Here is a 24,560-nt window from a genome sequence, read left to right on the forward strand (position 1 = left end):
CTCCCCAGGCAATTAGGCAAACTTCTGAGAACTGGCTAAAAGTTAGAACTGGCTTGCACAGAAGAGTGAGAAGTCTGTGGGCGGTTCACACTTGAATTAACACTGCATTTTTAAAAGGAGCTGCAGAAGGCCTGGTTTGAGTTCAGAGCACGCAGCATGGGAACTGGGGCTCCAGGATGGGCGGGAGCTTTCAGATCTTGGGTTTTGTCCAGCCGTTAAGTTTCAATCATTCTGTTGGAGTAGCTGGGAAACTTGCAGATCATCTCTCAGGGACTTAAGGAGGTGGCAGTGAATAGGGAAAATCTAGGCAGGTCTCCTTGGAACACAGCGATGGGTTAGTACAGGACCTTCTACCTTTGGTAGCTGCAGGAAGGATTCCCAACAGCCTTGAACCAAAAAAGGCATCATCAGCAGTGAACGCAGCAGGAAGCCCGGAGCAGAGGTCACGTTATCGATTCTCCCCTGGGGAAAGTACTACAACCGCGGTCTGAAGTCAGCCATCAAGGAGACCTGGGTTCTACTCCTTGCTCTGTCACCAACCTGCTCCGTAACCATGGGCCAGTCGCTTCCAATCTCTGGGCCTGTTTTCCCTCCCTCTGTCTGCCTGGTCTATAGATTAGCTGGGAAGAGGAGGTGTCTTATTATGGGCAGGTCTACATTTAAAACGCTGCACCAGTGCTGCTGGGCCACTGTTGCGCGTCAGTGGAGATGCTACCACGCCAATGTGAGAGAGCTTCTCCTGTCATAGTTAATCGAGCTCCGTGAGAAGCGGTAGCTGTGACAACGGGGTGCTGTCTACACTATGGGTTAGGTCAGTATAACTGCATTGCTCGGGGTGTGGATTTTTCACACCCCTGAGTGACATAGTTACACCGATGTAAGTTCATAGCGTAGACCTGGCCTCAGTGGCTGTACATGGTTTAGCACAATGGAGCCCTGATCTCAGCTGGAGCCTAAAGGCTCCAGCTGAGATCAGGGCTCCATTGTGCTATAGACACAAATAAGAATAAGCCAATGTACTTGGGTGTAAAGGTTTTAGGGCCTGATTTGCAGTCGTTCTGAATCTGCCTCAGCTCCCCCTGACTTCGACCAGACTTGCAGGAAAAAAACAGGCCTTAAGTGCCTGTGCAAAGATGACAGGATTACAAAAACTAGCAGACAGTTTCTCTCCGTCTCCTGCTGCTTCTGTTCATTGCCATTCTGAACCATTAATTGTTATGAAACAGTTCAAAGTTCACAGCTGCGGGGGTGTTCAGTCAGCGCTCTCCCAGCCGTCGGGGGGAGTTCTGGGTATCTGCAGAATTCAGAGGGCAGAGAGTGCCATTTCCTGCGGCTCTCCCCGGAGAACTGCGAGGGACACTTGGGATTATTTTCACTTTGCACTGAAGCAGTGGAGAAGGTGACAAATTCCTGAGCTTGTGGATTCCCGAAAACTGCCCCCAGACAAACGGAGAAAGAAAGGGACAGGGACTGTGTCACATGCACCCAGGAGCTCCCCAACGTGTGAACAACTCGTTGTCTCAAAGATAACGCACACAAGTCTGCAAAAAGAAGAACAGGAGTACTTGTGGCACCCTAGAGACTAACAAATTTATTAGAGCATATATTGAGGAGATACCTGTTCCATTCTATATGCATCCGAAGAAGTGGGCTGTAGTCCATGAAAGCTTATGCTCTAATAAATTTGTTAGTCTCTAAGGTGCCACAAGTACTCCTGTTCTTCTTTTTGCGGATACAGACTAGCACGGCTGCTACTCTGAAACCTGTCAGCACACAAGTCTGTGCTTCAGGGGCCCTGATGCATGGACTGGAAAGGCTTTAAATTCAAGGGGAAAGCTACACAAAAATCAGATCAAAACGGCACAGAGGTGCACGTGAGCAAATGTGTCTGTAACTCATCCTTTCCTTCCCCTGCGTACCCACACCCACCCTCAGAACCCCCTTCCCAGCCACATCCACAAACAGAAGGGGAGAAAGCCTCTCTCCTTCCTGATGGGTCTCCGTGAAGCTGTCGCTCTGTAAGGATGCGGCCCATGGCTGCTTGCAGGGGGCAGGGAGCGCGTGTTCTGCACTCTCAGCAGATTGGAAGGACTGAGTCCAAGCAGGTGTATTAATAGAAGCTGGGCTCTAGAGGCTAGGGTGGTTTATCATATGCCTCTAAACCCTGGAAACAACAGGAATCTCGTGCAGGGGAAGCAGCAGGAGAGAGACTGCTGAGCCAGTCAATATCTGAACACGCAAACAGCAGACACTGGACGTGAGGGACAGACTGGGGGACTTACACCAGAAGGGGGTCTTGGATCAGCACGTGGTTGGAATCAGAGAAATCGATCTCAAACCACCACGACCCTGCAGGCCCCCTATGGGATCCCCGTGGGACAGAAAAGGCTCTCCACTGTAGACGGAGCTGGAGAGAAACCATGCTCGTTTCAAGAGCAAAGCAGAGGGACAGTGGAGCAGCCCATTGGGCACAGAAAGGTAAGGGACATCCCTGCTAAAATAACTCCGTGCTACAGAGGAAAAGCGGCTAACTGTAACACAGTCAGGCTGGGTTACGCTGCATAGATTGGGCTCACCAATCCGGGTACTGAGAAGTTTACCCTGAGCCTGGACTCCTTGCAAGAACCTCGAAACAGGTCTAGCAGAAGACAGAGGCAACAGCATGTGATGAAAAGCCACAGGCACGTGTGCAGGGTACGTATCCCTAACAATGAGACGGGCTAAAATGTTGCTAGCAGGATCAATTGGGCACCTGTAGTTATTTCTTTTTTTGCACAACTTCTCCCTAGAGTTCCCCGGTCACAGAGCCCGCTTGGAGCGGATCAGAAAGCAAGCAGGCACCATCTGAAATCAAGCCACCTGCGTTGGCCTCTTAACACCAGAGGGACACAAGCAATTATTCACTTGCCAATAATCAGACACATCATGACCCCAGGGCCTAAAACTCCGTTTGCTGTCATTGCTGAAGAGGCCATCGGCGGGGGTAGGGTGAAGCTGTTCTGGTGTAAGTGGCACAGGCCATTACTGTACAGATGGACTGCGGTTTTCCATAGCTGACACGATGACTCAGACGCCGAAGTCCAGGCTGGTGACTAGGAAGGACAAACAGGTGTCTGGGGCGGAGCCAGCTGCCCCACAAGTGAAGACAGGAATTTTCACCTAGGCAGCATTTTTCATCTGAGAATCTCAAAGGTGGGTCAGTATCATTATCCTCATTTCACAGAGGGGGAAACTGAGGCACAAAATGCCATACCCACGGTCTCACAGTCCGTCAGGGCGAGGCCACAAACAGAACCCAGATCTCCCACACATACACCCCTGGCTCTAACCACTGGAAACATTGCTGCTCCCCAGGATGTAGGGTTACCATACGTACAGATTTTCCCGGACATGTCCGACTTTTTGGGCTCCAAATCCCCGTCCGGGGGGAAATCCCAAAAAGCCGGACATGTCCGGGAAAATCAGGACATGCGGGCCGGCGGTGCCAAGCTGGGGGCGCCGAGCCGGGGGGGGCTGGGCCGGGGGGGCCGGGGGCCGGGCCGGCGGTGCTGAGCCGAGGGCTGGGCCGGGCCGAGCTGAGGGCCGGGCCGGGGACCGGCAGTGCTGGGCGGGCCGGGGGTGCCGAGCCGGGGGCCGGGGGTCGGGCCGGCGGTGCTGAGCCAGGGGCCGGAGGCCGGGCCGAGCCGGGGGCCGGAGGCCGGGCCGGCGGTGCAGAGCCGGGGGCCGGGCCAGGGACCGGCAGTGCTGGGCGGGCCGGGGGTGCTCGGCCGGGGGCTGGCCCGGGGCTGGCACCCCAGGGCCCGAGCCGACCCAAGCTGGAGACGCCGGGGGGGCCAGACTGGGCCGCGCCTCCTCCCCCCCCACCTTACCTGCTTCAGGCTTCCCACGAATCAAATGTTCGCAGGAACAGGGGAGGGGGCGGAGTTGGGGCGGGGACTTTGGGGAAGGGGTGGAGTTGGGGGCGTGGGCGGGGCTGGGGCGGGGCCCCGTGGAGTGTCCTCCTTTTGGACACTGAAAATATGGTAACCCTACCAGGATGGAGACAGCAGAACTGGCACATGCTTTAGAAGGGAGCGTCTGGTATGTGGGCTTCTGAGAGAGATTGGCTGCTGGGCCCAGCCAGCATGCTCAGTATGTTGAATACTAATCCTCCCAGGACCCAGCGAAGGAGATTCTTAGGGAAGGACAGAATCCAGGGATGGTTGGGGAGAGGCCGGGGCATTCGTACGGACACTGGTTGCAGGGGGATCATAGGCTCGGCACACAGCGTCTGGAACAGTGCGTGCTGCAGGGCAGAGAGCCAAAGCCCTCAGGAAGCTGTGGGCTGCCTCAACCGTGTTTATTCGGGGAAGACTGGCCAGCAGTGGAGGGCGCGGCATGTGGTAAAGCGTCAGGCAGCTGCGGCTCAGTGTACGCTGGGAGCAGAACCCAGAGTCCATGTGTAGTCTCAGAATCAGACGCAAAGCTCAGCATGCTCTTGTCTGTGCTTAAGGGTCAGCTACGCCAATTGCTGAACTGGGGCTATTCCCCAAGGCCCAGGACACAGCCGGGATGGGGAGGGAGTTCTATTTCCCCATTTACCAGGCTCTCTTCTAGTCGACACTGAACGAGGACATGAGCTGATCATATTCCTGTAAGGAGCATGAGCCGTCTCCGTACTGGTGAAAGGTGCAGGGACTTGGCCAGTGCATGTGGGGGCTTTAATATAGGGACAGTCTCATCCACACAGGGGAAGTTCTCCTAAAGGAGCAGCATTCCCTTTGCTGGGTACCATGGGCTGGACAACGAAGGAACCCTTCTGCTGGAGGATTGTAACGTCAGCAGCTAGTGGGGGTCAGTACAAGGTATAGCTACCAAAGGGCAGGAGATTCTCCCCGCTGAAACACCACTTCGCCCCGACCCCTTTTAGCACCCCATGTCCCCTTAGGTTAGGGAGCGTGGTGCACACTCAGTGCCCGTGCATGGGGCTGTTTGGCCATCAGGAAGCTGCATCTCAAAGCCTCATTTACCCTGATCTGCTAGAGCAGAGGGTCCCAGAGGCAGTTCCACTGAACTGGCGACCCCAGAATGGAAGGGGCCCCATCCATGGGAAACCCAGCACCGGGTAAGCCCTGCTTTGGCAGGCTGACTGCAGAGCACCTGTGGAGCTGCTGTTTCTAGGACATCCTTGACAGCTACCAGAAAGAGTGTTCTAACGAGGAGAGAGACAGCCAGCCACTGTCGCTTTAGTGCTGCCGCTCAGAGTCACCTCACTAGCTGTAGCAGCGGGCAGACCTTAGCAGCGGGAACCAACCAGAGACGCTATGACCAATCTATATAAAGTGCTGGGTTCAGGAGACACTTTTTGATAAATTAAGTGGAGGCCAGATCCCCTCTGGAGGAGTCTCCAGCTCTCCCTGCCTTGGAAGCGCCATCATCCATGTCACCCCTCCTGGCAGCAAGGGGGGCTGGTCAAGGCGCCCCTCCAGAAGCAGTCACAGCAGTCCTTGAGTTGTTCAGAGGCCAGTACCCTAAAAGGGACTTACACCGCAATCAGCCTTCTCTAGGTTCCTGGATAGCAGTGGAGTCATGCAATGCTCGATTCCCTAGCCTCTAATGCCAAAGCCTCCCTTGCACAGATCCTTCCACCATTCGATTCATTTTATCACTGGTTGCACCTGTCCCGTAAGAATCTGGTTTTAAGGGGCTACAAAGACCATGCTCCAAACTGAAGAGCAGATACAGGGAGAACTCTGAAGGCTGAATGTGAGGGTGCAAACCCTAATATTTTCCTCCACTAGCAGGGACCCCAGAAAGATCAGATCAAATGAGGGGAGAGAACAAAAGTTGTAGAAGACAACGAATCCTGTACATTATCGAAAAGGAGGATGGAAAAGTAAGGACTGGGGGTACATGGCTTCTTTAAAAGGAAAAAACAGGGTGTTAAATTAACAATAGAAGTTTGGGTCTAATCTACCAGCTTTTCCTGGAAGACCCAATGGATGGAGAACTTGACAGAGGACTACATCACAAGCACCAAGGACGTGAAACCTGAGCACTGAGAAGTGATTTGCATTCAGCCCACTGAAAATGTTGGTTTTGCGCAACAGCAATTTAACCTGAAAGCCTAACAAACCGTGGGAAGTAACGTTCTTTGGTAACTGTTTGGTACCTTCATCCAAAACCCCAACCTGTTCAATGAAGGGCTGAGAAAGCTCCCAGGTTAGCTCTCTGGTCCTCTGTGAGGACTGCAGCATAAGACAGGAAGAGAAGGCTAGATTGTCATGATATTTGGGGGGAGGGGGGAGGAGACTATCTAACAAGTTATTTTTCCCACTTAAACTTTCAAAGGCACGAGCCCAACTCCCTCCCAACCATCCCCACTTGCAGATCTCTGTTAAGCGACTCATCAGAAGAACGCTGCCAGGTGGACGTAGCGGAGCTGTTTATAAGAAAGCTCCTACAACATGGCCATGTTAGTACAGGCCTGATGCCAGCAAACAGTGGGCGCTGCAGCCTTCAAAGCACTAAAGGAAGGGCCACTGGACTTCAGCCCTTTCCTACTAGCCTTTGCTAATGCCAATGGGACGCGCATTGCAAAATCCACAAGCCCCAAAGGGCATGGAGCAGAAAGCAGGGAAGTGACACACACCAAAAATCCTTGTCTGTGAGAGCCAGTCACAGCCCACAAGGCAGAGAGCTGCAGCAGGGGCCACTCCCTCTGTACAGGGTGAGCTCAGAGACCGGAGACCTCTTCTGGGGCAGACTCAGCCCCTTCCCCCCTTCAAGGGTAACCACATACAGCACTGGAATGTGGGAACTTTATCCCTTAACTCCTGCTAATTGGGAACGTAAACAGCCTCAGTCTGTGCATGGCCATCAGCTGCTCCTTGAACTTCTGAACCTCAGAAATCCCCTCCCCTGCGCAGAGGGGCGCTGGCAGCAAAGGCCCGGGGACTGTTTCCAAGGCAGACATCACCCTGTAATCTGTTCCACCTTGTGAAGTGTTACGAGCAGCACAGTGCTGCATTCCATTCGCTCAGGGCCCACGATAGCATTTTTCACTCTGACTCAAATTTGCTTCTCCTCCCCCTGTGCTCAGCCCACATGTGGAAAGCGCCGACCACCCTCGGATCTCAGTGACATCGTTGCAAATCCACCGGAGCCTGCAGGATTAGACTGCATTTACACCTGTATAAGTGACAGCAGAATCTGGCCCACATTACACACACGCAGCCTGGACAAACTTGGTACTTGGGATCAGATCAAGGGGTCAGATTTACAGCACGCTGGAGGTGTTTGGGGACTTGCAGTGATCTATATCTTGGCAGGTGGATGGCACTTATCCCAGACATATACTGGCAGTGAGAGTTATTTTCCCATCCCCTGTGGGTGCGTTTGAAATAGCAGCAGGGTAGAAGGAGGAAGAGCTATAGACACCCACGTTCGTTCTGAAAACTCGTCCATTAAAACAGGAGAAAAGAAAGTTATTTTTAGACGTAGCAGTAGAATCATCAGCCAGGGGAGTGAGGAAGGGGTTTGTGAGAAAAGACCCGATACAGAAAAGACTTGTGCTGGAATTATCTTTATAAAAGAACATAGATAGAAGAACAGCCCTGCTGGGTCGGGCCAATGCTGCATCTAGCCCATTAGCCTGTCTTTTGACGGTTAGGCAGGTTGATTTTTATCCACCCTGTCAGAAACTATGATTTAAAAAAACAAAACAAAAAATCCAATTTTTTTTAATTTAAATTGGATTTTGTTGATAAAATGCTTTTTGAGAAAAAAAACTATCTAAAGATAGTTTTAATTAAGATACATTATAGCTCAAAGATATCTCATCATGGAATAGGGATTATAAATTCTAATTCTATAGTATGAGACAATATATTCATGTAATGTTTAAGAAAAGTTTTGTAAATAAGTTCCAATAGTTCATGGATTAGGGACCCAATTTTATGGGGTTCCAGGGGCTTCTGTATAGAGGATTTAGGTTAATCTTTCTATCTACGCAATGGGACTCAGTGCTCAGTCTAGAAGATACCATCAGAGATGCTTAGTTTTGCAGTTCTCCAACTGTGGATTTGTGTCTCCAGAGGTAACATGCTTGTTAACAGCAAAAATATTTTTAAATAAATAAATAAATATACAGAGGCGAGAAATAACAGACCTCAACCCTATTGTCCCTCTGCAAATTTGTTACACAGAGTCAATCCCTTACGTCACTCCAAAAGTGCAAAGTTTAAAAAAGTTCAATGAACAGAAGATTGTTGGGGGCGGAATAGATCTGGACAAGGAGGAGAAGTCTGGAGATAAATGTGGGAAGTGAGGGACATATGCTTGTTTTGTTAAAATATTACACCTCTACCCCGATATAACGCGACCCGATATAACGCGACCCGATATAACATGAATTCAGATATAACGCGGTAAAGCAGTGCTCCGGGGGGGGGGGGGGGGGGGGCTGTGCACTCCAGCGGATCAAAGCAAGTTCGATAGAACACAGTTTCACCTATAACGCGGTACGATTCTTTTTGGCTCCCGAGGACAGCGTTATATCGGGGTAGAGGTGTATATATTTGCTGTTGAAGAAAAAATCCAGAATATATAACGTTGTTGTTTTAGTTAAATAAAACAATTTAAATGTCTGTCTGGTGATGTTCTCCTCCTAATATAGCATGGCAAGAAAATCCTCCAAATATTAATGATGAATTGGAGATAGTTCACCTCCCAATGACTTCATAAATATCTGCTTCGATTACCTTTGGTAAATGAAATAACCAAACAATCAGTCCTTTTCTGATATAGCTGTAAAACTCATCTGAAAGGTTTTGAAAATAAATCACTGTTTAAAAATGCATAGTGTGTGCCTTCTAAAAATGAAACCTACATCTATCTCTGAGTTGTGAAGAATATGTATTAAGGTTATAACAACCAACAAGAATGCACTTTTATGTAGAAACCCATGATTAAATCGAGTCTTCCTGACTAGTGATTTAAATCAAATCCACCCTGGTTGCTAAGGGCACAAGGAAGGGATGAGCTTCGGACTAAAGTACAGGAGGGGGGGTCAAGACTGCGGGGTTCTACTCCCAGTTTTGACATTGATCAAGTCTTTTGTAACGATTCGCACTCAACTTTGGACTTAACTGTCTTGAATAATTTTGTATCATGTGCAAACTTTGCCTCTTCACTATTCACTGCCTTTTCTAGATCATTAATGAATATGTTGACCAGCATGGGCCCCAGTACAGATCCTTGGAGAACCCTGCTGTTAACCTCTCTCCATTATGAAAACTGACCCATTTATTTCTACCCATCATTTCCTATCTTTTAACCAGTTACTGATCCATGACAGGACCGTCCCTCTTATTCCATGACTACTTAGTTTCCTTAGGAGCCTTTGGAGAGGCACTTTGTCAAAGGCTTTCTTAAAATCCAAGTACATTATATCCCCTGGATCAGCCTTATCCACATGCTTGTTGACTCCCTCAAAGAATTCTAATAGACAGGTGAGTCATCACTTCCCTTTACAAAAGTTGCGTTGACTCCCCCAACAAATCGTGTTCATCTATGCATCTGAGAATTCTGTTGTTTACTATAGTTTCTACCAATTAGCCAGGTTTACCGGCCGATAATTATCAGGATCACCTTTTGAGCCCTTTTTAAAAATCAGCCTTACATTAGCTCCCTTCCAGTCATTTGGTACAGAGGCGTGTTCCAGTGATAGGTTTTACATTCTACAGTTAGTAGTTCGCAATTCTGCATTTGAGTTCCTTCAGAACTCTTGGGTGAATACCATTGGGTCCTGGTGACTTTTATTACTATTTATCAATTTGTCCTAAAACCTCTGCTATTGACTCACCAATGTGGGGACAGCACTTCAGATCTGTCGCCCAAAAAGGAGAGCTCTGATGTGGAGATCTCCCCTGCATCCTCTGTGGTGAAGACCAATGCAAAGAATTCATTTAGCTTTGTATTCCCTGAATGCTCGTTTAAAACCTTGGTCATCTAGTGGCCCCACTGTAGGGTGACCAGACAGCATGTGTGAAAAATCAAGATGGGGTTGGGAGATAATAGGAGCCTATATAAGAAAAAGACCCAAAAATCAGGACTGTCTCTATAAAACCGGGACATCTGGTCACCTTACCCCACTGCCTTTTTGGCAGGCTTCTGTTTCTTACAAAAATTCTTACTGTCAGTTTTTGCATCTTTAGCAAGTTGCTTCTCAAATTCTTTCTTCCCGTCTTCTTCTACTTTTACACATACCCTGCCAGAGTTTATGCTCCTTCCCATTATCCTCACCAGGATCTGAGTTCCAAGTTTTAAAAGGTGCCTTTCTGGGCAAGTCTACACTGCAGTTAGACACTCACGGCTGGCCTGTGCCAGCAGACTCGCGCACATAGGGTTCAGGCTCATGGAGCTGTTTGTGGTGTAGACTTCCGGGCTCAGGCTGCCCAGAGCTCTGGGATTTTCCCACTTTGCAGGGTCCTAGAGAAGAGGCTGCAGCCCGAGCCTAAACATCTACTCTGCAATTAAACAGCCCCTTAGCCCAAGCCCCATGAGCGTGAGTCAGTTGGCATGAACCAGCCGCAGGTTTTTAATTGCAGTTAGACAGACCCATAGCCTCTAACAGCCTTCAATACTCCGCTGTTTAGCCATGATGGCATTTTTTTGGTCCTCTTAGTCTTTTGTTATTTGGGGTATACCGTTAGTCTGAGCCTCTATTATGGTGTTTTTAAGTAGTCCCATACCGCTTGCAGGCATTTAACCCTTGTGACAGCTCCTTTGAATTTCTAACAAGCATCCTCATTCTTTGTAGTTCCCCTTTTTAAAGTTAAATTAGGGTTACCATTCGTCCGGATTTACCCGGACATGTCCTCCTTTTTGTGCTAAAAATAGCGTCCGGGGGGAATTTGTAAAGCACTCACAATGTCCGGGATTTCTCCCCTCCCCCGGCAGAGCAGAGCGAGCGGCTGGGAGGGCTGCAGGAAAGTCCCGGGCTGGACTCCGGAGCAGCTGTAGAGGACCTCCCCCCTGCATTCTGAGCAAGTGTCTCAGCACAAAGTGCAGCCCTCCCCTTTTGCAACTGGGAGCGGTTTCTGCCATGCAGCGTAGCAAAACGGGAGCGAGAGCACTTTGTGCTGATACAAGGGCAGCTCTCCCCTGCAGCCCGGTCCGGGCCAGGGACCGGGTTTTGTTGTGCTGGGGAGCTCAGCCACGTGTCCGGCTCGCACAGAGCCCAACACCCTGTTCTGAGCAGCAGGGTAAGGGGGCCAGGGGGCAGGAGAAGGGGCAGGGAGGTTCAGGAGGGGGCAGTCAAGAAACAGGGGGGGGGCTTTTTGGGGGGAGTGGAGAAAGTTTTGGGCAGTCAGGGTACAGGTAGGGGGTAGGGTCCTGGGGGGCAGTTGGGGGGGGTCTTAGGAGGGGGCAGTTAGGGGACAAGGAACAGGGAGTCTTAGGTAGGGGGTGGGGTTCTGGAGGGCAGTTAGGAGCAAGGGTCCCAGGAGGGGGCAGTCAGGGGACAAGGAGCGGGGTGGGGGGCTGAGAGTTCTGGGGGGGAGCTGTCAGGGGGCAGGAGTGGGGAGAGGGATCGGAGCAGTCAGGAGACAGGGAGCAGAGGGGTTTAGATGGGTTGGGAGTTCTGGGGGGGGCTGTCAGGGGGTGGGGAGTGGTTGGATGGGGCGTGGGAGTCCCAGGGGTCTGTCTGGGGGTGGGGGTGTGGATAAGGGTTGGGGCAGTCAGGGGACAAGAGGCAGGGAGGCTTAGATAGGGAGTGGAGTCCTGGGGGGCAGTTAGGGGCAGGGGTCCCAGGAGGGGGCAGTCAGGGGACAAGGAACGGGGGGAGGGTTGGGGGTTCTGGGGGGGCGGGAAGTGGGAGGGGCAGGGGCGGAGCTAGGGCGGGGCTCCTCCCGTCCTCTTTTTTGCTTGCTGAAATATGGTAACCCTAGTTAAATGTTACCGGAGTGGGATTTTTTGGTATCATCCCCACGACAGGGATGTTCGATTTAACCACTTTATGGTTACAATTACCAAGCGGTTCAGATATAGCCGCTTAAGTGGATCACAGGATCTGGTCTAAGACTAAATCAAGAATTACCTCTCCTCTTGTGGGTTCCCAGGACTAGCTGCTCCAGGAAGCCATCATTCATGGTGTCTAGAAATTTTCTCTCTGCATCATGCTTGAAGGGGACATTTACCCAGTCAATATGAGGCTCGTTGAAGTCACCCATTATTACTACACTTTCTGCTTTTGTGGTCTCTCTAACCTCCCTGAGCATTTCGCAATCATTGTCACTAAAGCCTTGGCTACACTTGCAGCTGTACAGAGCTGTGAGGTAAACCTGTCTTTGTACAGCTGAGCAAGGGAAAGCGCTGCAGTCTGTCCACACTGACAGCTGCCAGCGCAGTGGTGTGGCCACACTTGCAACATTTGCAGCTGTGTTGGGAGCGGTGCATTATGGGCAGCTATCCCAGCATTCATGTGGCTGCAACGTGCTTTTCAAAACTAGGGGGGGAGTGGATTGTGAAAGGGAGTGTGGGGGGAGAGAGAGTGCTTTTTGGAGCATGTCAGCTCTCTATTTTGCAAGTTCCGAACTCCCGGACCTCTGCTCATTCATTCACTCACTCAAAGCAAGCTGCAAACTGTTTGCTTTTTCTCTGTGGTAGGAGCTTTGAAACCGGCACTTCCGCATTCCTGCAGCCGGTCACAACAATGGAGAGGATTGGCCACATTCACACCCGTGAGTCGTAGCCACTCCGCTGCAGCTGTTATTCCTCTCGGGGAGGTGGAGTACCTGCAGCGGTGTACCCAGGGAGATACAGCGCTGCAAGTGCCCTGCCAGTGTGGACGGGGAGCGAGTTAAAGCGCTGGGGGAGGTGTTACAGCGCTGTAACTCGCAAGCGTAGCCAAGGCCTCAGTCTCCTTGCCTCTGAAGTCCTGTCCTGTACTGTCTTAGCTTCTTATTTTTTAGAGCCAGACTCTCCTCTCATGTACACCCTGCAAAATCTGGTGCAACTCCATCATCCCCAGCAGTTACCCCAGATTAAGCAAGCAGAATTTGGCCCTCAGAGTTGCACTGTATCTTTCTAGCTGCACAAAACATCGTGTGCAAAGTTTACAGGACCACAGGCCAGAGTTCAGCACCCAATGTGCTCCCAGCCCTATATATATCTGGCTCCCAATAAGTCATTAATCCAACCCCTTAAATTGCCGTGTGGTTATTGCAACTGACAGCAGAGCTTGATTTTGCATGAAGTGACGTGGCAGTGGCCGCTCTTTTAGACTGCGCTTTCTGACGTTTATTTAATAGCAGTGTGGGCTCTCAATTTATAGCAAGCAACAGGTGTTCGTCTTGGCAGAGCTTGGGAGCAAAGCACGGTTACACGACTCTGCAGAGGGCAGCAATGATGGAAACCCCAGCACAAGCCTTAGCCAGAGACATTTTCTGGCAAGAGGGTCTTTCTGAGCAATCACATAACTGATTGTGGAAAGAGTCCTGAAGTCCATGGTAAGCAAGGGGTGAGGAGACATCTTATGTGGCCCCTGTTACCATGGTACCCCAGCATCTCACAATCTTTAATTTATTTATCCTCACAGTCCCTCTGTGAGGCAGGGCAGTGCCATCATCCCCATTATACAGATGGGGAACTGAGACACAGAGAGACTAAGTGACTTGTCCAAGGTCATGCAGAAAGTCAGCAGCAGAGCAAGGAAATGAAACGGGCTCTCCAAAGTTCTCGGCTAGCACCTGCCACCGCTGGACCACCGATGCTCAGGATGATTTCAGTGGGCACCATGGCAAGGCAAGAGAAAAGGGTGCCTGCCTCTCCAACTGGACTCTGCTGACAGGAGAGGACTGGCTCAAGGACACTTGCAGAAGTGGGGGGTCTCAGATGGGAGAGAGCAGCAGGTTAACATGTAACAGGCTTTCGGGCGGGATGTATTCCCGATAGGCACATGCGCTCAGCCAGTCAGTTGTCAATTTCACCAGCCAGCAGCTGCTTCAGGGGGTATGAAAACCAGAATAGGTTAGGATAGGACTTAACTGAAAACAGAATAAATCAAAACACATCTGATTGGCATCAAACAGCCAACAGCACCCTCTTGCGTCCACATGGATGACCAAGTGCTAAAGGGACTCCAACACCCTCATCTGGATCTGAGAAGTAATTACACACTAACCTTCCCATCACATCAAGGTAGAGATATTCTTGGTTGGTGCTGTAGTACATAAGACCCGCACTGTGGTAGGCACACTACAGACACAAGCGAGAGACAATCCCTGGCCTGGAGCACTTATGAAACAGCCAATGATAACAACAAGCTTTTATATAACTTACAGAAACATGGAAACATTTTCTTTTAAAGTGCAAATAACTGTTTTAAGAATGGTTTCAGAGTGGCGGTCGTGTTAGTCTGTATCAGCAAAAAGAAGGAGGAGTACTTGTGGCACCTTAGAGCAGGGGCGCGCAAACTTTTTGCCCTGATGGTGGCATCGGGTTTCAGAAATTGTATGGAGGGCCGGTTAGGGGAGAGGGTGGTGCCCCCCCCCCAGGACCCTTGCCCCATTCACACACCCCTTCTCCCTGTCCCCTGACTGCCCCATCGAACCCCCCCTCTTTCCTGACTGCCCCCCCCTGGACTCCTGCCCCCATTCAACCCCTTATTCCACCCCCCAACCGCCCCGACCCCTATCCTGCCCCCTGACCACCACCCCAAACTTCCCTGCCCCCTATCCAACCCTCCCTGCTCCGTGCCCCCTTACCAAGCTGCCTGGAGCACCAGTGGCTGGCGGTGCTACAGCTGCGCCGCCGCCGCCACCATGCAGCACAGAGACCGGGTCAGGCCCCAGGAGCTCACAGCCCCGCCGCCCAGAGCACTGCACCCCAGAGCACTGCACCGGCAGCGGAGTGAGCGAGCTGAGGCTGCGGGGGAGGAGGGACAGCAAGGGAGGGGCCAGGGGCGAGCCTCCTGGGCCAGGAACTCAGGGGCTGGGCAGGATGGGCCCGCGGGCCGCCGTAGTTTTGCCCACCCCTGCCTTTGAGACTAACAAATTTATTTGGGCATAAGCTTTCGTGGGCTAAAACCCACTTCATCACATGCATGGAGGGGAACATACAGTAGGAAGATATATATATATACACACACAGAGAACATGAAAAAAATGGGTGTTGCCATACCAACTCTAACAATTAAGGTGGGATATTATCAGCAGGAGAAAAAAAACTTTTGTAGTGATAATCAGGATGGCCCATTTCCAACAGTTGACAAGAAGGTGGAACAGTAGGGGGAAAATTAGCATGGGGAAATAGTTTTTAATTTGTTAGTCTCTTAGGGCTGGTCCACACTAAGCCCCCAGTTCGAACTAAGATACGCAACTTCAGCTACGTGAATAACGTAGCTGAAGTCGAAGTATCTTAGTTCGAACTTAAAGGTACTTACCGCGGGTCCACACGCGGCAGGCAGGCTCCCCTGTCGACTCCACCTACTCCTTTCGCGGATCGATTTATCGCATCTAGACAAGACGCGATAAATCAATCCCAGAAGATCGATTGCTTGCCGCCGAACCAGCGGGTAAGTATAGACGTACCCTAAGGTGCCACAGGTACTCCTCGTTCTTTTTGTTTTAAGAATGCGCATCACCGGTGGTGTTTGCAACCCAGCCGTTGCTACTAACCACCTGAAGGTGAAAGGGACCATATGCACTGCACAAACTGATTGAAATCACTTTTGTTGTCTGAGCAGCAAGAAATGCAAAGGAAACAGACTAGTGACAAGTGCAATTTAATTAACTGTTCCAGGGGGAAGTAATGCCAACGAGGAAAAGACCTTTCTGTTTACAGTCCCTATTTAAAAAAAAAACAGTTGAGAGTGTGTCCCTTTGATTTGCCAAATTCAAGGCCTCTCTGCTAGGAACAAGCACCTGAAGTTTACCAACCCCCTGCCGGCAGGTTGATTCACAAGGCACCCACCTCCTCTGCCTGCAGTACCAGTGTCGGCAAAAGGGTTAGAGATGAAGCATGGACAGGAGCAGAGCACTGAGGGCAACCACAGAAAAGGACCTCACTTGATCTTTATTTGCTGTGGGGCAATGGCATTAAAAGAATAGCACCCGCCAAAGAGATGTAAGCCAGGCCAACCAAACGTGTTTGGCTGTGGGCACCACGTTTGACCTGCTCCATCAGACCGATATGCACCCATGAACGGGGCACTGATATTCACAAGCACCCTGCTCCTTGTAGATTTCCAAGAAGCACCTGGGGAATCACAATTCAACTCAAAACCCTGTGTTTGCCCAGGTGGGATCCCATCCATTGTGCATTGCTCCTCTCCCTGAGGAGCTTATCAATTTTTTGGATACAGGAGGAGTGCGGGATTTAAGAGTTAGTTTTTAGAGCAGGAGTTTTTGACAATCCCACCCCAAAAACTCCAACCAAATTCTATTAATATTTGGCACTTAGAGGGGCTTTACATCTTGGGATCGCAGCACACTTTACAAAGATCGGTATTGTTATCCCCATTTAACAGATGGGTAAATGGAGGCAAGGAGACAGTGAAGTGACTGGTACATGAGGAGTCAGTGGCAAAGCCAGTCTCCTGACTCCCAGTCTGGTGCCTGATCTCAAATTCCACACTGGTCTGCACAGTTTCTAACTGGCTACACTAACAATAGGACAGAGACGCTGGTTGAAGCTTCTGGGAGAAATAATACCAGTTGTGAGTTTGTCTTTAAATGTTTCATCACTCTACTGCATTCCTAGGGCCACTTACCACATTAGTTCTAGCCTCATCAGCGGCTCTCCATGAGCAGTGGCATTGCACCGGCTTTTGAAGTTGTATTGCTGAGGCAAATGCTACAACCCACAAGCAGGTTAATCCTTCGGCAGCATTAGCAGGAGTAGCTAGGGAGAGGCTACCAAGCAGCACTTCCATCGAGAAATCCCAGAATTATTAGTATGTTCTAGCCACAGAAAAGATTAAAATTGCCTCCTCCAGAGCATTTGTCAAGGTGACCAGAGAAGAGGGGGGGAAATGTGTGTTCCCTTTGTTTCTCTGGGATGTAGAGAGGCTCTGTCGGGTTTTAATATTACAAGTTAGGTCGGGTACTAAGAAGTGGGGAACTGGGCAGATGAAGACACTACACAGACCAAAAAAGAGAATCCCAACTGACTAATCGGGGCAGTGATTTTTATTCTGACTGTTGGTCTCTTAAAACCCTCACACAGGAATCTTCAAGCTCCCCATTTCTGGGACTACCAGTGAGTCCTCAAGCAAAACCAGGAGAGACCAGACAGACGTACCCAACATTTCAAAGGTAATAGAGTATTCAAAAAAAAAAAAATCCAACCCCAACACAAAACCTCCTGACCTTCCAGGCCTTTACACACCGCAAAGCAGCAAAGAGAGAATAGAGTCAATGTTTGGAAGACCCTTTGCTTCTTTCATCTGGAGTAGAGTTAGACACCCAATTCCACACTTAATACTTTGGCGTCTTAAACAGTTTTTCTTTCTTTAAAAGATTTTTAAAACTCTTTCCATGCACCCTGAACCTTGCATTAGGGGAGGGGTTGTTTGAGGAATACAAAGGCAAAGGGGCCATCAGTTGTTGTTAAAGTGACACTGTTTGACAGTTGTTTGCTCACTGTGATTCACCAGGACTTTAATTCCCAGGCTGCTCAGCAAAGAAAGTTCTTGCAGGAAGTGCCAAGATTCCCAGTACCCAAGCACTGGACTTTGGCATGCTGGGGAGTTTAAACTTAGCTATCTAACTAATGACTCCAAAGACTGTGGAGGTCAGTATCTGTTACCACAGCTCATTATATACTGGATATGCTGTCCTCCTGGAAGTGTGCGGTCCTACCTAATTTTTGGCCCTCTATATACATTGCTACATTCAGGCCTAGTAACAAGTGCTTTATGTTGTTTGCAAGCTGAGATCCCCAGACCATCAGCTTTCAAATGAGATTGGATACTTCCAAGGTTAACGCCTCATGACCAGCTAGAGGTGGAAGGAAGTCACATCATTCCGATTCCCCTCTTGCTCCTCCCCCCACTACTTGACTCCCATATGCTTTGACAGTCTTACCACAACAGCCATTACTTTACACTGTCTCAAAGAGGTGAAGCCAGCAGTACATTAGTATGCAGAAGTGGGAGATAATGCATTGATTGTTAGCTCCAGAAGACTTGAAATGTTAGCTGGTAAAGGTCACGTAGGCAGCTTCACCACTATAATTCCCTGGAGCTAGATCCAACTGGGCAGTGGGTCTGATGTGCCCAACTGACAGCCTCCCTGTCCTGAAGAGCTTGTCTTCTAAAGGCACAGACCAGGCAGATTTTCATAGTTTCGGGCCAGAAGGGACCATTAAATCATCCAGTCTGACCTGGAGAGCATAGGCTATTCCATTTCACCCAGATACCTCAATACTGAGCCCAGTGATTTCAGTTAGACCAAAGCACTTCAGTCCTCAGGAGACCAATTTGCTGCCATCACAGGCACTTTGGTCTCTCTTGATTAGGTGAGATAGGCCCAGCTGATCCTAGCAGGCGATCCAGCATGAAGAGGAGTCTCCCATCAGAAGGCTCACAAGGGGGCTATAGAGTCAACTAAAGCTCAAGTGTGCATGCATAACAACCCTCCCAAGGCTCAATGGGCCATCTCCCTTCCTGCAGGCCTGACAAGCCACCCCACACGCCCAGTTCTCACACACACACACACACACACACACCCCTGGCCAAGATGGGAAGTCTCCCCATCATGAGTGCCTTTGGGTGGGAAATCCTCGTTTCCATTGACAAGTCTTCCCTTAGCGATTAGGTTACATTTTGAGTTGCCTTGGCATGAAAAAGGGCTAGAGACATTTTAAGAAAATGAAAAGCTTAAGTCTTCTCCAGCAGGCACTGAATGATCTGGACCAAAGTTGGCGACGAGCTATCTATAGAAAGCTGCACACTCAAGAGTAAGAGCTTACTAATCCCTTGAAAGTAGATTTTAAATCAACTCAATTGATTTGGTCACTAGGTCTCACTGAGGAGACTCCAGCAAGCCAAATTATTTCTCTCCTGCTTTTTGCTACAAAGTGGCACAAAAACATTAAGAGTTTTTGAACTCTGAGCACCTCCTTATCACAGAAATCCCATCCAATTCACTGCCAGTCTGGTAGAAAAGTTATACTTAAAGTCACATTGGCCCCATACAGTAAGTTACTTGGCAGATTTTAATGGCAAGGCCAAAAATGCAAAGTCAGCTGCAACTTTAATTATGGAGCAATTACCACACCTCTATATATTGCTCCACTCTTAGCAATAACAGGAGAGAGAAAGAACGCTTATTGCAAAATCTAAGCTAGCCGGCGGGATCCCTTTACGCCATTTATACACAGGCAGCGTGAGTGAGATGTGCCGAAGGGTCACCTTGAAGAAGGAAGCAAGATTCAATATATTTCAAGAATTTCATCAGTAACCAGTGATACAGATTGTTTTACTGATTACCCAGTGCAAGTCCTCACAAACGGACCATTTCTGAGAGCTCTTCTCCCTCTCCACACATCCCCTCAGCTCAAAGCAACCACACATTATTTATACTGTGGCAGGACCACGCAACCTTAGTCCTCCCGGACCAGGACCCCTTTGTACTAGGTGCTACACAAACACAGAACTAAAAGCTCCAAAGAGCTCACAATAACCTTGCAAGTTCCGCATTCTCAGGGAAGCTCAAAGTTTGCCTCTCTTACAAAAAAGTTAGTTTGAGCTGGTGTTTCAGAGGTTTCATTAGCTAACTGGCTTCTGTGGGTTTCCCTGATCCTCCCAGCCACAGCCATGTGCTGACTAAGACCAAGAGTAAAGGAACCTTGAGGTTTTTAAAACCACAATTATTAATGAAGCACGTTTTGTGCTACTGTAAATATGTTCTGAACAGGACTGGCAGTGTAAGCTTCCCTCTCCTGGAAACATCCTCAGCCTTTGAGACGAGACGGGAAGTCAGTTTTCTGCAGCTGATTTGAATTATTTTGGGGACTTTCTCTGGCCTGTGTTCTACAGGAGAGCAGATTAGAGGATCACAGTGGCCCCTTCAGATCTTGGAATCTATGGGTCATTGCTGTCCCTGTTGAGGCTGTCAGCTAAGGCACCAGTTAGTGTCCGTATGGGGGTCAGTGACATGGATGCTTGACTAGTGGGAACTGGACTGTAACCCAACAAATTTGTTTCACACACGGGTCACTGAAAGCCGGTAAGACGGTAAATAAGATTTTTTCAGTCACTACCAACCAGGGCTGGATTTAAACCAGTCACCTAGGAGCACAAGACTCCATATTCCATTATCACTCCCCTACTGAATGTTCTGCTAGCTGTAACATGCAGGTGGGAGAGTCCCTTGTTCTCCCAGTGAGTGGGAGTACAAGACTCACTAGACTAGAACAGTGACAAGCATTTTCAGGGCTGCAAAGCAACGGGGAGCTTGCATGTTATCTTTAGAGGCCCTGGTCCAATTAGTCAGATCACACGGCACACCCAATCCAACCAGCTTTCCAAGTTTTCTCCCAACTCCTCTGTGGTGGGAGGAAAATCAGGGCTTAGAAACTAGAGACTGACAAATACGTGAGATACAGCGACAGAGAGGGCGCCTCAAGCTACTTCTCCCTTGGTGTGGAATCCTTCCATTGGAAGAGCTGTGATAGACTCCATGTGCCAAAGGTCCCTGCACTTCCCTTCCATGTTTGCTGGGCTCCGTGATGCCCATTAACATAGGCTGGGAGCCACATAAAAAGGTGTTTAGTAGCAATCCCACTGAGACAATCTAGAGTCTGAGGACACAAGCCAGGATTCCTGAACTAGTTCCATGGGGTAGGCCGAAAGTGATGCACAGGTACCTGTTTTCTGAATTGAAAATACAGCTGTCTTTTGGGGGAGTCCTCCTTGCCAGGGAAATCCCAGAACCCCAGGCTTTGGGGAACGGATAGATCTTCCCTTTTCTATGCTCAGGGAGGTGACCCAAAGGGCACAGAGCTGTGATAAGGCAATAAGACAAGCAAAGAAAGAACTGTCCACACAGGTCTGATGCAGGAGACCTTTGTCCTCTCTGATATGCATGCAGATAGCAGCCCAGACTGCTAGGAGCAGCACAAATCCCACACCTCTGTATGTAACTTTTAATTTTCACCATATGGTTGTCATCTCACCTCTAGGTGTGCCTACAGCTTTCAAATACTTGTATCCTTATTAGTACAACTGCCAGGGATCATTAAATGCGCATAAAAGGTTCAGCTGCCATTGCCAATAGAGGTAAAGAGAGGGTGTTAAGACCACAGATGACATTAGCTGACCTGCATGAGGTAACCAGCTCTGCCCTGGTCAGCGAATCAGGAAGAGCATGTCTGTGCACACACATCTGTCCTTCAGGACGGGAAGGGTCAGGAGTACAATGTTCAGTTTGCAGGATGGCCTGCCGCACTCCAGATTCTCCTCCCAGCTCAAAAGAGCAGATGTGGGGGTTATTAAATCTTCCCCTACTTCATGCCTTACACTCAATATTCTGGTGGGACAGTTTGCCATGTGAAGCGTTTGACAAACTGCTGAGCTTGCTGTGGGAGCTGTACTTATAGCCAATATTAATAGCCCTGCATATCTGGGTATATATATCTGTTTACAAGACAGGTGCAAGGATTGCTGTGACCTCCTCTCCCCATAGCTGTCCGAGCTGATTTCAGCAGCCTCTCTTTACGGGAGTAGCTCAGGTAGTTTACAGAAACCTGCTCCTCTTCCTGAGGAAAGACCCACTTTTTATTTGAAGAGGGCGGGGGGGGAAGTAGGGCACCGGGTTGAGACACTGGATGGTTCAAGGGAACGTAAGCAGGAATCCAGCCCAACAGAGATGGCGAGTTACCATCTGATGTGTCCCCAAGGCCTGAAACAGCCACAGAGCCCGAATCCCCCTCTACGCTGGTCAGGGAAGATACTGGGGAAACGCGGAGGCTGCCAGCGCTGCCCCTGCTTAGGGGTCAGGGGCGCCCAGTGCTGTCAAGCCAGCACTAACTTCTGCCACAGGCCGAGGATGGTTCTGAGAGATGCACGTGCCTTGTTAGTGAGTTAGCTGGGCCGTGACTGAAAACAGGCTCAAGGAGCGGTGCAGCCAGCAGGAACCTGTGACTCTGGGGATGCCACTGCTGGGGGAAGGGACGTGCAGAGCGGGGCACGTGCATGGAAGCTGGTAGCAACTGCAACAATCAAGGGCAAGCAGCCTGGGAAGGGCAAGGGGGGGGCTGCCCCCCTAGCCAGCGCCCCCCCCCCCCTTCCCTGCGATATAAATACATCCATCCAGCGCATGCCCACCTGCCCCTTTTCCACCATGTGCGCATGCGTGCTCTCACCCCTCCCACCCACACCATTCGCTAAGCGCATGTGCAAACGCCAGCTCGTCCCTAGGTCAGCTAAGCGCATGCGCCCTCTCGCCTCCCCGTCACGGTCTTCGCGCCTTACGCATGCGCTCCCCGCCCGCTCATCCCACGCATGCGCATTAGCGCCTTCTAGCATGGCCTGGCGCATGCGCATTGGGCGCCCACCGCCTCTCAGGGCGGAGCGCTAAGGGGCCGGTTCTCTGGCTGTCGGGCTGAGTGAAGGCCCGCAGAAGGTGGCCCCTGCGGTCGAGCGTTGCGGGGCCACGGCCGCCTCCTCACCTCATAGTGCTTCATAGTTCCTCGCGCTCCTACCGCCGCTGCCGCCTGGCACCCGCTCCACTCACGTGACGCGCCCCCAGTCTCACCTGGGGGGCGGGGTCCGACCAGTCGGAGCGGCCAATCCTAGAAGCCAGGCCGCAGAGAGCCAGACAATCAGAGCTTGGGGGGGGCTCGACTTCCCGCCCCAAGCGTCCCCATGGAAACTGAAACGCGTGACGAGGCTCCGGCCAATCGCAAGCCAGCGAGGTGGGCGGGAATGACGGATCTGCGCGCCAATCCCCTCAGAGCTTTGCCCGCCTGGAGCCTATCGAGACACAGGCTCGGAGTCAATTACAGGGAAGGGGTCGCTACTCCCCCACGTGGTCTTGGACCAGCCCCTGTCCGTTCCTGGGGGTGGCCTGGCCTCACCCCGCCTGGCCCCAGCCCCAGGGGGTCGTTTTCCTGGGTCCTATGGCCCAAGGGGCCCCGTAGCAGCACCGTGGGATGCGGGTCAGAAAGGCATTAGCAGGGAAGGGCCTGTAAGGGCCGGGAGGGCATTGGCAGGGTTTGGGGTAGGGTGGGGAGGGGGCTGGGAGGGCATTGGGAGGGTTTGGGGGAGGGGGCCGGGAGGGCATTGGCAGGGTTTGGGGGAGGGGGCCGGGAGGGCATTGGCAGGGTTTGGGGAGGGGAGGGGGCCGGGAGGGCATTGGCAGGGGATGGGGGAGGGAAGGGGGCCGGGAGGGCATTGGCAGGGTTTGGGGAGGGGAGGGGGCTGGGAGGGCATTGGCAGGGTTTGGGGGAGGGGGACGGGAGGGTATTGGCAGGGTTTGGGGTGGGGAGGGAAGGGAAGGGGGCCGGGAGGGCATTGGCAGGGTTTGGGGTAGGGTGGGGAGGGGGCCGGGAGGGCATTGGCAGGGTTTGGGGGAGGGGGCCGGGAGGGTATTGGCAGGGTTTGGGGTGGGGAGGGAAGGGGGCTGGGAGGGCATTGGCAGGGTTTGGGGTAGGGTGGGGAGGGGGCCGGGAGGGCATTGGCCGGGTTTGGGGGAGGGTGGGGAGGGGGCTGGGAGGGCATTGGCAGGGTTTGGGGGAGGGGACCGGGAGGGCATTGGCAGGGTTTGGGGTGGGGAGGGAAGGGAAGGGGGCCAGGAGGGCATTGGCAGGATTCTGGGAACCAGGAACTTGGTCCTTCCTGCTATTGTCTGAGCCAGCACTAAGTCACCTGCTGAGCTGTGCTCTCGCAGGGCGTAGCCTGCTGTAGGGACACCCTGAGACTCAGCTACCTGATGGGGACAGCGGGTGGGTAAGGTGCAGAGGAAGCAGAGACAGGCAAAGAAATCAGGGTGGATAAAAATCTGATTTTTTTTAATTTAAATCGGATTTTTTGGATAAAATGCTGTTTGAGGAAAAAAGCTATTTAAAGATAGATACATTATAGCTCAAAGATATCTCATCATGGAATAGGGATTATAAATTCTATAGTATGAGACGATATATTCATGTAATCTGTAAGAAAAATTTTGTAAATAAATTCCAATAGTTCATGGATTAGGGACCCAATTTTACGGGGTTTCAGGGGCTTCTGTATAGATAATTTAGGTTAATCTTTCTATCTACGCACAGGGACTCAGTGATCAGTCTAGAAAATACCATTAGAGATGCTTAGTTTAACAGTTCGCAAACTGTGGATTTGTGTCTCCAGAGATAACATGCTTGTTAACAGCAAAAACTTTTTAAAATAAATAAATTAATATATGGAGGTGAGAAATAACAGACCTCAACCCTATTGTCCTCTGCAAATTTGTGTACACAGCGTCAGTCCCTTACCTCTCTACAAAAGTGCAAAGTTTCAAAAAGTTCAATGAATAGAAGATTGTTGGGGGCGGAAGAGATCTGGACAAGGAGAAGAAGTCTGGAGATAAATGTGA

At 50.7% G+C, this 24,560-nt stretch overlaps 1 protein-coding gene and 1 long non-coding RNA gene across 3 annotated transcripts in view; one reads left to right on the top strand and one right to left on the bottom strand.

Moving 5' to 3' along the window:
• Positions 1-22,837, bottom strand: part of TECR (trans-2,3-enoyl-CoA reductase) — a 44,421-nt gene extending 21,584 nt beyond the window's left edge. The window contains exon 1 of one of the 2 annotated variants that reach the window (XR_010594452.1): positions 22,657-22,825. Coding sequence is in view for 1 of the 2 variants with exons in the window: in XM_008173438.4 (XP_008171660.1) it covers positions 22,657-22,671 (15 nt within the window). In the remaining variant the exon portion in view is untranslated. Of the gene's footprint in view, positions 1-22,656 lie in introns of both variants that reach the window. The other variant, XM_008173438.4, reaches the window with a different exon arrangement.
• Positions 1,814-22,660, top strand: LOC112060322 (uncharacterized). Its single transcript, XR_002889644.3, has 3 exons — positions 1,814-2,694; positions 2,790-3,192; positions 17,209-22,660. It is a non-coding gene; the product is annotated as an uncharacterized LOC112060322 (long non-coding RNA).
• Positions 22,838-24,560: the final 1,723 nt, after the last annotated feature.

Source organism: Chrysemys picta, chromosome 22, assembly GCF_011386835.1.
Source record: "Chrysemys picta bellii isolate R12L10 chromosome 22, ASM1138683v2, whole genome shotgun sequence".
In the NCBI taxonomy this organism is placed as follows: Eukaryota; Metazoa; Chordata; order Testudines; family Emydidae; genus Chrysemys; species Chrysemys picta.